This window comes from Lissotriton vulgaris, chromosome 1_2, assembly GCF_964263255.1.
Source record: "Lissotriton vulgaris chromosome 1_2, aLisVul1.2, whole genome shotgun sequence".
NCBI lineage: Eukaryota > Metazoa > Chordata > Amphibia > Caudata > Salamandridae > Lissotriton > Lissotriton vulgaris.
This window is the reverse complement of record NC_141686.1, coordinates 204,154,846-204,169,099: the sequence shown is the minus strand read 5'-3', so window position 1 is coordinate 204,169,099 and position 14,254 is coordinate 204,154,846. Positions and strand designations below refer to the sequence as shown.

Here is a 14,254-nt window from a genome sequence, read left to right as displayed (position 1 = left end):
ACCCTTGAATTAGTTGAGGAATATAGTCTGGTATATTCTGGTTAAAACATTACAATCCATTTGTTGATAAACTAGAGTATCCCTGAGAACTGTAGCTAATATACAGATTTTTTTTGGGGGGGTGCACTAATGTTATATGTTATGTTATCTAAAATGTATATCGCGCACAACAAAGATGTTTTGGGTAGCTGATTAAAAAGGAAAGTTTTGAGTTGTTTTTTAAAAATTCGGAAGTCCTGGATATGCTGAAGCTCCATGGGAAGGGAAATCCATGCAGTGGCTGCTTTAAACGGAAAGTGACTGGCCCCACAGCCGTGACCTGTGGAACCGAGGGATCCCCATCCGACGATGTGAAGCTGAGCGCAAAGATCGTCTGGAGCATAGAGCGCAGATTGCATTCTAATGTAGGATGGTCGAAAGCCATAAAGGGCTCTGTGAGACATGGTGAGTGCTTTGAATTACACCTGCTGGGCCACTGGAAGCCAATGCAGGTCACACAGATGCTGCCGGACACTAGATCTCCTAGAGATTTTAAACAGAAGTCTGGCCACCGCATTCTGAATGGTTTGGAGTTTTTTTAATAGATAGCCAGGGATGCTAATATACAAAGCGTTGGCATAGTCGAGGCAAGAGAGAATAAGTGCTCGGGCGACCATTTACTTGGCTTATAAATTTTGATATTTCTTTAAAACTGCATATATATGTAGGTCGGTTAGATCTGACAAAAAAGCATTCACGATCAGTTCATACAATGAGGAATATAGAGAGCTCTCTTGATCTCCCACATCACAGTGATAGAGGGCATCTCTAGATTCAAGTAGGACCACATAAAATTTTGTTTACATCAGCAAATTGTTGCATTGTCTCCAGGATTTCATATTATGCTTGTTAAACAAAAAGCAGACATTACAACATTATGCCGGGTCATGTAATTAATATTCAATTCGGTTAAAAATCCTTTTGTGGTATCATGGAAACAAAGTAAACTAAAAGAACGTGATCTGCTGTTCTTTACATCATAAGCGATTTTATGCTTTTTATTTTTAATTCAAAATTCGTTCTTACATCCATAATGTATACAAAGATACATTTTGCTCTAATAATAACTCCAAATCCGAAAATATCATTTCGTTTAATTTTGCATAATGTTTTGGGCATTTTGCATGGTTTCTTCATAGGAAATTAAGAAAATTTTGCCTAGACCTAGTTCCAAGTAGGGACCTCAATAATCCAGAAAAAACAAAAGGGCAAGATGAAGTATAGATTTCGTAATATATATTTTATAAGTCAAGTAAAAGCTCCTTCCCAATCATCTCAAAATTAGTGCAGTGCAGCATTCCTGTATAAACAAAATGTCAGCACCTGGGAGGCCACAAATGTCATTGTAAGCCACGACCCATTTTCCACACACAAGCTCTTTTTCCTGCCTTCTTTAGGGCTATTTTAACATCCTGGTTCCGTAAACTGTAGATTAGTGGGTTGAGCAATGGAATCAATACTGTATAGAACAAAGCTGCCACACTGTCCTGCACTAATAAGGAACTGTGAGTGGGCTTCAGGTACATGAATAAACCAGTTGCATAGAAAAGTGTGACACAGGCAAAGTGTGATGAGCAGGTGGAAAAGGCTCGTTGCCGACCTTCAGAGGAGTGGATCCTCAAAATGGTTGAAATGATGAAACTGTATGAGATGAGGATAAGGACAACGGGTACCACCAAAAAGATGGCAGCTGAAAAAAGCACCAGCTTCTCATTGACAGCAGTATTGGAGCATGAGAGCCTTAACAGTGGAAGAACATCACAGAAGAAATGGTTGATTCTATTCGATCCACAGAAGGACAATGTGAGAAGTTGGCCTGGTATATAATGCTCACTAGTTCTAGTGATCACTTTGTACCATGCCAAGCAACCCTTATGATGATGGTTGTAATTCAACCTTGTAGACCAGTTATCCTAGTGGTAACGTGGACAAAGCAGTCTTAGGCTAAACTCTGAAAGGCATGTGAAGCCAGCTGTTATACCACACACAACCCCCTTGAATACCAAATGAAAGGGACACCACACAGATATATATTGAAAATATATATTGATTTATTAACTATAAAATCCCCTGGACTCTTTATGAGCACAGAAGCACAAGCGTTAAATCACAAGACAGTTTAAAATACACAAAAGTTGCACAATATGGATGAGCCCTAGGGGCCACCTAAACCATATACTAAATAAGTGGTATAAGAGATACCAGGAGGAAAGTGAAGAGGCCTAGGGCCTTGGGAATCGCTGGAGCTATTCGAGACTGGAGTTAACTAAGTCGGGAAAGGCCCACGGGACTCGGATGCAGTGTTCAAAGTGCACGCACTTTACAATACAAAGTCTATGGTGCGTAAAAAGCACAAAGTTAGAAAGTTAGGAACCTTCCGAGTGACCTACGGAGCTGAAACTTAAAACACAGGCCCTTGGGATGTGTACCAGTGCAGGAGCACCGGCGGAGCTGAGTTACCTCACCCACAGGAAGCGGGTGCACAGGGTCGAAGATGTGTCGGGTTTCGTCACGCTGGTCGATGGTGCTTGGAGCTGAAGATGCTGCAGGCGGCTCGATGAGAAGAGTTCCGGTGGATCCAAGGGTGGATCTGAAGAGTTGAAGACCTGAAAGCAGAGGGGACAGTGTTCAAAGTCACTAGCCAGTGACTACCGTGGAACCAGATTGGAACCAGGCGATGTCGGGTGCAAACAGGCGTTGTCGGGTAGCTTCTTTCTGCAGCCACGTGGATACCCGGGGTCGAGGACGTCCAGGAGTCGGTCACGAGCTGTCCCACGTAGGCTTCTCGCTGTTGGCGGTGTCGGCGACCTGATCGGAGCAAACAGGCCTTGGCAAGTGCAAGCCACGCAGAAGTTGAAAGATGCTGTTCACTCGGACCAGCAAGGTCAGAGCGGGTGCTCCTTTTTACAGGAGCTTGGGTAGGTCTGGAGCAACCAGACCTGCTGTTTAAATCTTCGGGTTCGTTGCCAAGATGGCCGCTGGCCGCGTGGCTAGTGGCCGGGATGGCGCGTCGAGTGGCACAGTGCAAAAGGGCCCCACGCAGATCGTGGAGATGCTGGGGGGCTGATCTTCGGTGCAAGGGCTGCTCGGTGGTGGGGGTTCTCAGTCCCCAAAGCACAACGTCGAGGATGCCTCAGAAGCTGCGCAGTCAGCTTTACGAGTGTCTTCCAAGAGGTCCGGTCCCACGTCACTCGGTGCCTCCACGGGTCCCTTCTTTGTAGGGACTGTGGATCGGGCTCTGAGAGGTCTGGGAATCTGGTTCTTGTCGGGCTCTGGGCTCGGGCTCCGGCGGGAGGCGGCGGCAAAGCAGACGTCGAGTTGCTGGTTGGTGCCTGTGTTCACAGGGTGGTCACTCCTTGGCCACAAGGGAGATTCTTCTTCAGTCTTCTGTGCAGCAGAATGTCGAAGTCCAGTCTTCTTCTTAGTTTTAAGTTGATTTCGGGATGATCTGCTGTGCAATGGCACTGCTCCCCCTCTTATTCCAATCTAGGGGGTGGATCACCTACTAGGTCCCTCCTCTGGGAGGAACCAGGAAGGGGGGCGGTTACACCCCCTTTCCTTTGTCCAGCTCCGCGCCAGGACTGGGGCTGGAAGGCCCCAGAACCGGTTTGGGCTGGCCTATGCACGGGGACACCTTGTGTGCCCCGGGCATGTCTGATTCTATTCAGCCCTGTCCTACCCAATACACAAAATCCTGTCTGGGGTGGTGCTCGCACCTCCCAAGGCAGGAAACCCTTTGTCCAGGCCACCATCTGCCGAGTTTCGGTCAGCAGCAGGAGGCCAGACTTGTGTCTGTGGTGGCAGCGTCCATTTTGTGAAGCTGAGGCTCTGTTTAACTTTAACCGGGGTTAGGGTTACACACATGTCGTATCCCTCTAGAAGGGTGGAATGCTATCCCCGTCGCCAGAATTGGCGAGGGGATAGTATTCCAATTCGTATGACACCTTACTCGACATGTTTTGATAAAGCCAAACCAAAGATAGCATTTAACCGCGAGGATTATAATGCACTTAAGAGTATATGGTATGGCAATATCCCGGAACAGCTTAGGGAGTGGTTCCCGACAGCTGCAGACAGGCTCAGCTCATGCCAGAGCACCATCTCACATATTTCCAAGCACTCTGCCTCCAGGATTGATGAGGCCTTCCATAGGAGTGGCTGATAGGAACATATGTGTCCAGTTTAGGGTTAGGCACAGACATACTGTACCTAAGTAAGAGGTGGTTACACCGACTTACCCCAGCTGAGTGATCAGCCAGTTGTGTCAAATATGGGGGCCAAGCCAGGGGTGGCACAATACGTGCTGCAGCCCCTGGTAGGCCTTGGATACACCTATGCCCTGGGCACCTAGGGTGCACTATTACAGGGGCTCATAAGGTGAACCAGTTCCAATTCGTAATGCACCTAGAGTGCATTGGCAGTAATTTAGAGAGAGAACAGCAGGCTGTGGGTCTGATTAGCAGGCCCACAGCCACATTAAGTCAGAAACCAGTGAAGCAAAAAGCAAAAATTTGGGGTGACCATAGGATAGCAGACCCTACTCTCCTACATAACCCCCCCCCAAACGCAGGGACATTAGACTAACCTTGACCAGTTGTGTCTTCATGTTCTAAGTGGAAGTACCTGGAGAGACCATCTGCGTTGCCATGGTCAGTCCCTGGGCGGTGCTCCACTGTAAAGTCCATCCCCTGTAGGGAAATGGACCACCTGAGTAGTTTGGGGTTTTCACCCTTCATCTGATTAAGCCATAGGAGGGGCTTATGGTCGGTCTGAATCTTGAAGTGAGTGCCAAATAAGTATGGTCTCAACTTCTTCAGGGCCCACACCACAGCAAAGGCCTCCCTCTCTATAGCTGACCAACGTTTCTCTCTGGGGGTCAGCCTTCTGCTAATGAAAGCAATGGGCTGGTCCTGGCCATCTACATTAAGCTGTGAAAGCACTGCTCCCACTCTCAACTCAGAAGCATCTGTTTGGACAATGAACTCTCTTGAGTAGTCAGGACTCTTCAGGATAGGTGCAGAGCACATGGCCTTCTTCAGGTCATCAAATGCCTTTTGACAGATTTCTGTCCACTGAACCTTTTTGGGCATCTTCTTGGATGTCAGATCATTAAGAGGAGTCACAATGGACCCATAGTTCTTAACAAACTTCCTGTAGTACCCAGTCAGGCCCAAGAAAGCTCTGACCTGAGTCTGGGTAGTTGGAGGGGACCAGTCCTTGATGGTCTGGATCTTACTCTCCAGTGGTTGAACTTGGCCTCCACCTACAAGGTGGCCCAGGTATACAACCTTGCTCTGCCCTATCTGGCACTTTGTTGCCTTGATAGTGAGGCCTGCCTTCTGCAGAGCCTCAAGCACTTCCTTCAGGTGGATCAGGTGATCCTCCCAGGTGGAGCTAAAGACAGCAATATCGTCCAGATAAGCTGCACAAAAGTCATCCAACCCAGTGAGGACTTGGTTCACCAACCTTTGGAAGGTGGCAGGTGCATTTTTCAAACCAAAGGGCATCACCACAAACTGATAATGCCCACTAGGGGTAGAAAATGCTGTCTTGGCTTTAGACTCCTCAGCTAACCTGATTTGCCAGTAGCCAGCTGTTAAGTCAAATGTGCTCAAATATTTGGCAGAAGCCAACTTGTCAATGAGCTCATCTGCCCTTGGAATAGGGTGTGCATCTGTCCTGGTGACAGCATTGAGTCCTCTGTAATCCACACAGAACCTCATCTCTCTCTTGCCATCTTTGGTGTGAGGTTTGGGGACCAGAACCACTGGGCTAGCCCAGGGGCTCTCTGAAGGCTCAATGACACCTAATTCCAGCATCTTTTGCACCTCAGTCTTTATACAGTCCCTGACGTGGTCAGGTTGCCTGTAAATCTTGCTCTTTACAGGAAGACTGTCACCAGTGTCCACCACATGGGTACACCAGTTAGTCTGACTGGGTGTCAAGGAGAACATATGCCTGTATGCCTGTAGAACTTGTCTGCAGTCATGTTGCTGATGTTCAGTGAGGCTGCCACCTAAGGCCACACCATCAACTGAGCCATCCTCAGGGTTCTGAGTGAGCAGGTCTGGGAGAGGGTCACTCTCTTCCTCCTGTCCCTCATCTGTAGCCATGAGCAAGCCCATGTCTGCCCTGCTGACATATGCCTTCAATCTGTTCACATGGAGCACCCTGTGGGGGCTCCTGGGAGTTCCTAGGTCCACCAAGTAGGTAACCTCTCCCTTCTTTTCCAGAATTGTATGGGGTCCAGACCATTTGTCTTGGAGTGCTGCTGGGGCCACTGGCTCCAACACCCATACCTTCTGTCCAGGCTGAAATTCAACAAGGACAGCCTTTTGGTCATGCCAAGCTTTTTGTAATTCTTGGCTAGCCTCAAGGTTTTTGGATGCCTTTTCCATGTACTCTGCCATCCTGGAGCGGAGACCAAGTACATAGTCCACTATGTCCTGTTTAGGCTTTTTGAGAGGTAACTCCCATCCTTCCTTCACAAGACACAGGGGTCCTCTTACAGGGTGCCCAAACAACAATTCAAAGGGGCTGAAGCCAACCCCCTTTTGAGGGACCTCTCTGTAAGCGAACAAAAGGCAGGGCAGAAGGATGTCCCATCTTCGCCTGAGCTTTTCAGGTAATCCTTTAATCATGCCCTTTAGGGTCTTGTTAAATCTCTCAACAAGCCCATTGCATTGTGGGTGATAAGGAGTGGTGAACTTGTAGTTTACACCACATTCCTTCCACATAGCTGTCAAATATCCAGACATGAAGTTGGTACCTCTATCTGATATTACCTCCTTAGGAAACCCCACTCTGGAGAAAACTCCAAGTAGGGCCCTGGCCACAACAGGAGCTGTTGTGGTCCTAAGGGGAATTGCCTCTGGGTACCTGGTGGCATGATCCACTACCACCAGTATGAATCTGTGCCCAGATGCTGTAGGGGGATCCATTGGTCCAACAATATCAATCCCCACTCTTTCAAAGGGAACCCCCACCACCGGTAGTGGTATCAGGGGGGCCTTTGTTGTTCCACCTGCTTTACCACTGGCTTGGCAGGTTTCACAGGAGCGACAAAACTCCTTGGTGTCTTCAGACATGTGAGGCCAGTGAAAGTGAGGGACAAGCCTGTCCCAAGTCTTGTTCTGGCCTAGGTGTCCTGCTAAAGGAATATCATGAGCCAAGGTGAGTAGGAAGCCCCTAAATTGCAGAGGTATAACCAACCTCCTGGTAGCACCAGGCTTGGGGTCTCTAGCCTCTGAATAAAGGAGTCCATCGTCCCAATATACTTTATGGGCACCTTGAGCATCCCCAGCAGCCTCAGCAGCAGCCTGCTGTCTGAGGGGTTCAAGAGAAGGACAGGTTAACTGAGCCTGCCCCAAGTCTGCCCTAGAAGGTCCCCCTGTCCCCAGAAACTCAACCTGATCAGGTTCAAGTTCTTCAGGGACAGTTCCTTCAGGGGTCTCAAGATCAGTTTCCTGTGAAGCCTGATCCTCACTTGTAGGCAGTTGGGAAGGCGCAGCCTTAACCCTCCTGTTCTTCTTCTTGGGAGGTACTTGGTCCATTGTTCCAGGATCCAAGACCTGAGGTTCAGAGAGGCACTTTTTGGCCTGTGACCTGGTCACAGCAAGGACATGTGATGATATCCCTAACATCTCTGCATGAGTCCTGTACTCAACTTCTGACCATAGAGAGTTCTCCAGGTCATTGCCCAACAAACATTCTACTGGGAGATCAGCACTAACCACAACTTTCTTTAGGCCAGTTACCCCTCCCCAGGAAAAGTTAACAAGTGCCACACTATGTGTAGTAGTGACATTGCTGGCATTGGTCACCAGGTAATCATCGCCTGGCATGTATTGTCCAGGGTCCACAAAGTTAGGTGTCACCATAGTGACACTGGCACATGTGTCCCTGTAAGCTTGAGCCACTTTGTTGTTAATCAAAGGTGTCTGTCTGTATTTGCCCAGGTTACTGGGACTTATGTCAGGGGTCAAATCTATGTCCCCTTCACAAACCAGAACAGCCTGTGTAAGAGTTCTGACTAGGTCAGAATCTCCTTCAGTTCCCAAAGTGATTCCCACTAAACCCTTGGCTTGAGGACCAACACTGCTAACTGTACTAGTGGGTGCAGGTGCCTTAGGGGCTGCAGTGCTGGGGGCTCCACCCTTTTTACACTCACTTGTCCAGTGAGAGGTGTTCTTACAAGTTTTACACCAGGGTTTCTTCTGACCTTCTTTCTTCTTCTTCTTGGAAGTTTGGGACCCACCCTCTGTCTCAGTTTGGGGCCCTGTTGAAGACTTCTGGTCTTTAGTTTTCTGCTCCCCACCCTTCTGGTCTGTTTTCTTCTGGTCACCACCCTGGTTCTGGTTCTGGTTCTTTTGCTTAACTCTGGTTCTTACCCATTTATCTGCCCTCTTTCCCAATTCTTGGGGAGAGGTCAAATCTGAGTCAACCAAATGTTGATGCAACTGCTGGTTCTGACAATTATTTAAAATTTGTTCTCTCATCAGCAAATTATACAATCCTTCATAGTCTGTAACCTTGCTTCCCAGCAACCATCCCTCCAGAGCCTTAGTGGCACACTCAACAAATTCAGACCAGTCCTGAGTCTGTGTCTTCTGGGTATCTCTGAACATTAACCTGTACTGTTCAGTGGTTAAGCCTAACCCATCAATCAGAGCACTCTTCAGGACCAGGTAGTTTCTAGAATCCCCATCACTAACTGTGAGGAGTCTGTCTCGGCCTCTACCTTCAAAGGAGAGCCACAAGATTGCTGCCCACTGCTCCTGAGGGATCTGCTGTACTCTGCAGGCTCTCTCCATTGCAGTAATCCATTTATGGATGTCATCCCCAGCTTTGTAGGGGGGCACAATCTTACTCAGGTTTCTATTATCAAAAGACCTGTCTTTATCCTTGTGGATATTGCTGCCACCAGTGGGTTCTATTACCCCACTCTCTCTAGGCTGTCTTGCTCTAGCAAGTTTCTCCTTAGCCAGGGCAACCTCTAATTCTTGCCTCTGGATCCTAAGCTCAGCCTCTCTCATCTTGGCCTCATGTTCCCTTCTCTGAGGGCTAGTCATCTCCTTTCTGGAGTGACCATGAGAGCCTCTAGAGACATGGGAGGTATTGGATTCACCTGAGTGATGCCTCCTCCTCCTATGGCTCTGGTTAAGTCCACCTGAGGGTCTGAATGGGTTGTTACCTGATTCATTCCCAAGTTGACTTAAGTTAGCCTGGTTCAGTCTACTGACCAGCACCTGACTATCTCTGTCATCATCTGACTCACTGCTCTCCACCTCCTCCCCCTCTTCTTCTTCCTCTTCCTCTACATCTACTTGAGGAGCTCCAGTGATGGAGGCATCCTCATCTACTAGGATGATAGGGGCAGGGGGGTCTACAGTGTCATCCTCTGAAGGATGGCCTCCTTCAGCATTCCCTGTGGGGTTTGCTTTAGAGGTCTTTAGAGCTTCAGACTGATCCAAAAGCTCTCTTAGGTGGTCTGCAGTAGGGGAAGGCCCTGTCTTCAGACCCCTTAAGACACAAAGCTGTCTTAATTCCTTAAAGGGAAAAATAGCAAACTGGGATGGTGCCCTTGGAGGGTCACTCTCAACAGGAGTAAGTCCACTGGACCCCTCTGTTCCAGACATTGCTCTAGTGTGGGTGGATGTGTTGCAATCTACCTACACTGGTGTTTACCTACTAAACCTATCTAGTAGTTGTAGCTAGGGTGTGCTACTCCCTTTGCTCTACAACAACTAAGTTCAGTAGAACTTAAGTATACTAGTCTTGTTTTATATGTACCTAGCAGGTACCTGTGTGATCTTTCAGATGATAATCTCAAAGATTGTAATGGTAAAACAACAGCAAGCTCAGATCCCAATCCGCTGCTCACCAATGTGAGAAGTTGGCCTGGTATATAATGCTCACTAGTTCTAGTGATCACTTTGTACCATGCCAAGCAACCCTTATGATGATGGTTGTAATTCAACCTTGTAGACCAGTTATCCTAGTGGTAACGTGGACAAAGCAGTCTTAGGCTAAACTCTGAAAGGCATGTGAAGCCAGCTGTTATACCACACACAACCCCCTTGAATACCAAATGAAAGGGACACCACACAGATATATATTGAAAATATATATTGATTTATTAACTATAAAATCCCCTGGACTCTTTATGAGCACAGAAGCACAAGCGTTAAATCACAAGACAGTTTAAAATACACAAAAGTTGCACAATATGGATGAGCCCTAGGGGCCACCTAAACCATATACTAAATAAGTGGTATAAGAGATACCAGGAGGAAAGTGAAGAGGCCTAGGGCCTTGGGAATCGCTGGAGCTATTCGAGACTGGAGTTAACTAAGTCGGGAAAGGCCCACGGGACTCGGATGCAGTGTTCAAAGTGCACGCACTTTACAATACAAAGTCTATGGTGCGTAAAAAGCACAAAGTTAGAAAGTTAGGAACCTTCCGAGTGACCTACGGAGCTGAAACTTAAAACACAGGCCCTTGGGATGTGTACCAGTGCAGGAGCACCGGCGGAGCTGAGTTACCTCACCCACAGGAAGCGGGTGCACAGGGTCGAAGATGTGTCGGGTTTCGTCACGCTGGTCGATGGTGCTTGGAGCTGAAGATGCTGCAGGCGGCTCGATGAGAAGAGTTCCGGTGGATCCAAGGGTGGATCTGAAGAGTTGAAGACCTGAAAGCAGAGGGGACAGTGTTCAAAGTCACTAGCCAGTGACTACCGTGGAACCAGATTGGAACCAGGCGATGTCGGGTGCAAACAGGCGTTGTCGGGTAGCTTCTTTCTGCAGCCACGTGGATACCCGGGGTCGAGGACGTCCAGGAGTCGGTCACGAGCTGTCCCACGTAGGCTTCTCGCTGTTGGCGGTGTCGGCGACCTGATCGGAGCAAACAGGCCTTGGCAAGTGCAAGCCACGCAGAAGTTGAAAGATGCTGTTCACTCGGACCAGCAAGGTCAGAGCGGGTGCTCCTTTTTACAGGAGCTTGGGTAGGTCTGGAGCAACCAGACCTGCTGTTTAAATCTTCGGGTTCGTCGCCAAGATGGCCGCTGGCCGCGTGGCTAGTGGCCGGGATGGCGCGTCGAGTGGCACAGTGCAAAAGGGCCCCACGCAGATCGTGGAGATGCTGGGGGGCTGATCTTCGGTGCAAGGGCTGCTCGGTGGTGGGGGTTCTCAGTCCCCAAAGCACAACGTCGAGGATGCCTCAGAAGCTGCGCAGTCAGCTTTACGAGTGTCTTCCAAGAGGTCCGGTCCCACGTCACTCGGTGCCTCCACGGGTCCCTTCTTTGTAGGGACTGTGGATCGGGCTCTGAGAGGTCTGGGAATCTGGTTCTTGTCGGGCTCTGGGCTCGGGCTCCGGCGGGAGGCGGCGGCAAAGCAGACGTCGAGTTGCTGGTTGGTGCCTGTGTTCACAGGGTGGTCACTCCTTGGCCACAAGGGAGATTCTTCTTCAGTCTTCTGTGCAGCAGAATGTCGAAGTCCAGTCTTCTTCTTAGTTTTAAGTTGATTTCGGGATGATCTGCTGTGCAATGGCACTGCTCCCCCTCTTATTCCAATCTAGGGGGTGGATCACCTACTAGGTCCCTCCTCTGGGAGGAACCAGGAAGGGGGGCGGTTACACCCCCTTTCCTTTGTCCAGCTCCGCGCCAGGACTGGGGCTGGAAGGCCCCAGAACCGGTTTGGGCTGGCCTATGCACGGGGACACCTTGTGTGCCCCGGGCATGTCTGATTCTATTCAGCCCTGTCCTACCCAATACACAAAATCCTGTCTGGGGTGGTGCTCGCACCTCCCAAGGCAGGAAACCCTTTGTCCAGGCCACCATCTGCCGAGTTTCGGTCAGCAGCAGGAGGCCAGACTTGTGTCTGTGGTGGCAGCGTCCATTTTGTGAAGCTGAGGCTCTGTTTAACTTTAACCGGGGTTAGGGTTACACACATGTCGTATCCCTCTAGAAGGGTGGAATGCTATCCCCGTCGCCAGAATTGGCGAGGGGATAGTATTCCAATTCGTATGACACCTTACTCGACATGTTTTGATAAAGCCAAACCAAAGATAGCATTTAACCGCGAGGATTATAATGCACTTAAGAGTATATGGTATGGCAATATCCCGGAACAGCTTAGGGAGTGGTTCCCGACAGCTGCAGACAGGCTCAGCTCATGCCAGAGCACCATCTCACATATTTCCAAGCACTCTGCCTCCAGGATTGATGAGGCCTTCCATAGGAGTGGCTGATAGGAACATATGTGTCCAGTTTAGGGTTAGGCACAGACATACTGTACCTAAGTAAGAGGTGGTTACACCGACTTACCCCAGCTGAGTGATCAGCCAGTTGTGTCAAATATGGGGGCCAAGCCAGGGGTGGCACAATACGTGCTGCAGCCCCTGGTAGGCCTTGGATACACCTATGCCCTGGGCACCTAGGGTGCACTATTACAGGGGCTCATAAGGTGAACCAGTTCCAATTCGTAATGCACCTAGAGTGCATTGGCAGTAATTTAGAGAGAGAACAGCAGGCTGTGGGTCTGATTAGCAGGCCCACAGCCACATTAAGTCAGAAACCAGTGAAGCAAAAAGCAAAAATTTGGGGTGACCATAGGATAGCAGACCCTACTCTCCTACAGACAACCTCAAAGTACCAATGGTATGCATCATCGCGTGAGGGATGGCAATACAATATGACAAAATGACAAGATGAACAGAACGTTTCCTGGTCATTATGACTGGATACAGCAGTGGATTGCAGATGGCTGTGTATCGATCATAGGCCATAGCTACAAGAATCAAAATCTCTAATCCTCCCATGCAGACAAACACAAAAAGTTGTATCCCACATTCGGGAAATGAAATGACATTTCTCTCTAACAGGAAATTGGCCAGGAGTCTTGGCATAAGGTCTGATGTTAAGCAAGCGTCTACAAATGCCAAATTACTGATAAGGAAGTACATTGGAGTCTGAAGATTCAGAGACATTTTAATCAGAGTCATGATAGAAATATTGCCCACCAGGATATTAATGTAGATAAGTAGAAATATCACAAAGAGTGGAGCCTGCAGCTTCTTGTCATTTCTTAGTCCGAGAAGGATGAATTCCTTCACCACAGACTGATTTCCGTCTTTCATTATTAACAAAACTGATCCTGCTGGAAAAGAAGAAATTATAGATGATTAAAGACTCCATTGTAAATATACTCGTAGAGGTACAACAATTACTAATATTGCAGGACGCCCTTTATTCAACTATCTTTACTACTATTATAAAGGAAGAACTTTGAGGCGGGTAAACTCGGGAACCACAGCACCAATCTACACACCCGAAACATCGTTGTAATCGTCAGGGTGTGCAGATGGACATAGGCTATATAAATTAAAAATAAATACGTTATTAACAAATATAACTAAAAAAAAAGAAGCCCCTTCAAAGTAGCGCAAGTCGCGACGTGCTTGCTGACACCTGGAGTGGCGTACACGCGAGGAGCGGCGTACTGGAGCGGCGGAGAACAGCGTGGGGAGGAGTGGCGGAGATCAGCGCGGGGAGGAGCAGTGACGAGGAGTGGCGGAGATCAGGGGAGCAGCGGACATGACCGGCGGACATTCGGTGAGGATCGGTGGGCAGGCAGTGAGGGACTGCAGATATTGAATATTCACTGTGCTGTACGGCTCTAATAATTTAGTGAGAGCAGGTACCAGGGCCTATCGGAGGAGCTGCACTTGCTATCCTATTAAAGGGCCCGCACCAGGGTTTATAAGGCTGCAAACACTGCGAGCTCTTACGCTTTCTTCCCCATGGCAACCACTGTACCACTGCCATCCTTTCAGCCACCTGCTGCAGCCGTCCGGATATCGCCACCAGTGCTGGGAAGGTACAAGCATGCCATCTCTGCATTGTTTTGGTATGCTGTTTTATGTTAAGGTAGAGGCTGGTTGCATAGCACCTGTGGCAGCCATGTATTGCTTCTAACCGCTAAAAATGATTTTGAATCGTCAGGTGTGCGCCAGAGTGGAGCAGCTGCCGTGTTCTTCTCGGATGAGAGCGTAAGGTGCTGATAACATGGAATTGTGAAACGCTCAGAGCACTGCTATCAGGCCCATGAGCACAGTGAATATAAAGCGTGTCTGCTGCTCAGAAAAGGCATTTCCTTTGAAATTGAATCAATTAGTTGTCGGGGAAGTGACGGGAAAGTACAGGGACTTCTGAGGGGCA

General features: G+C 48.7%; 1 protein-coding gene across 1 annotated transcript; it reads right to left on the bottom strand.

Moving 5' to 3' along the window:
- Positions 1-1,379: 1,379 nt before the first annotated feature.
- Positions 1,380-13,173, bottom strand: LOC147734951 (olfactory receptor 8U1-like). Its single transcript, XM_086952535.1, has 2 exons — positions 12,690-13,173; positions 1,380-1,855 (listed from the first exon to the last, which is right to left on the bottom strand). The coding sequence occupies exons 1-2, from the start codon at positions 13,171-13,173 to the stop codon at positions 1,380-1,382; spliced, it is 960 nt and encodes a 319-aa protein (XP_086808661.1).
- Between the last annotated feature and the right edge of the window lie 1,081 nt (positions 13,174-14,254).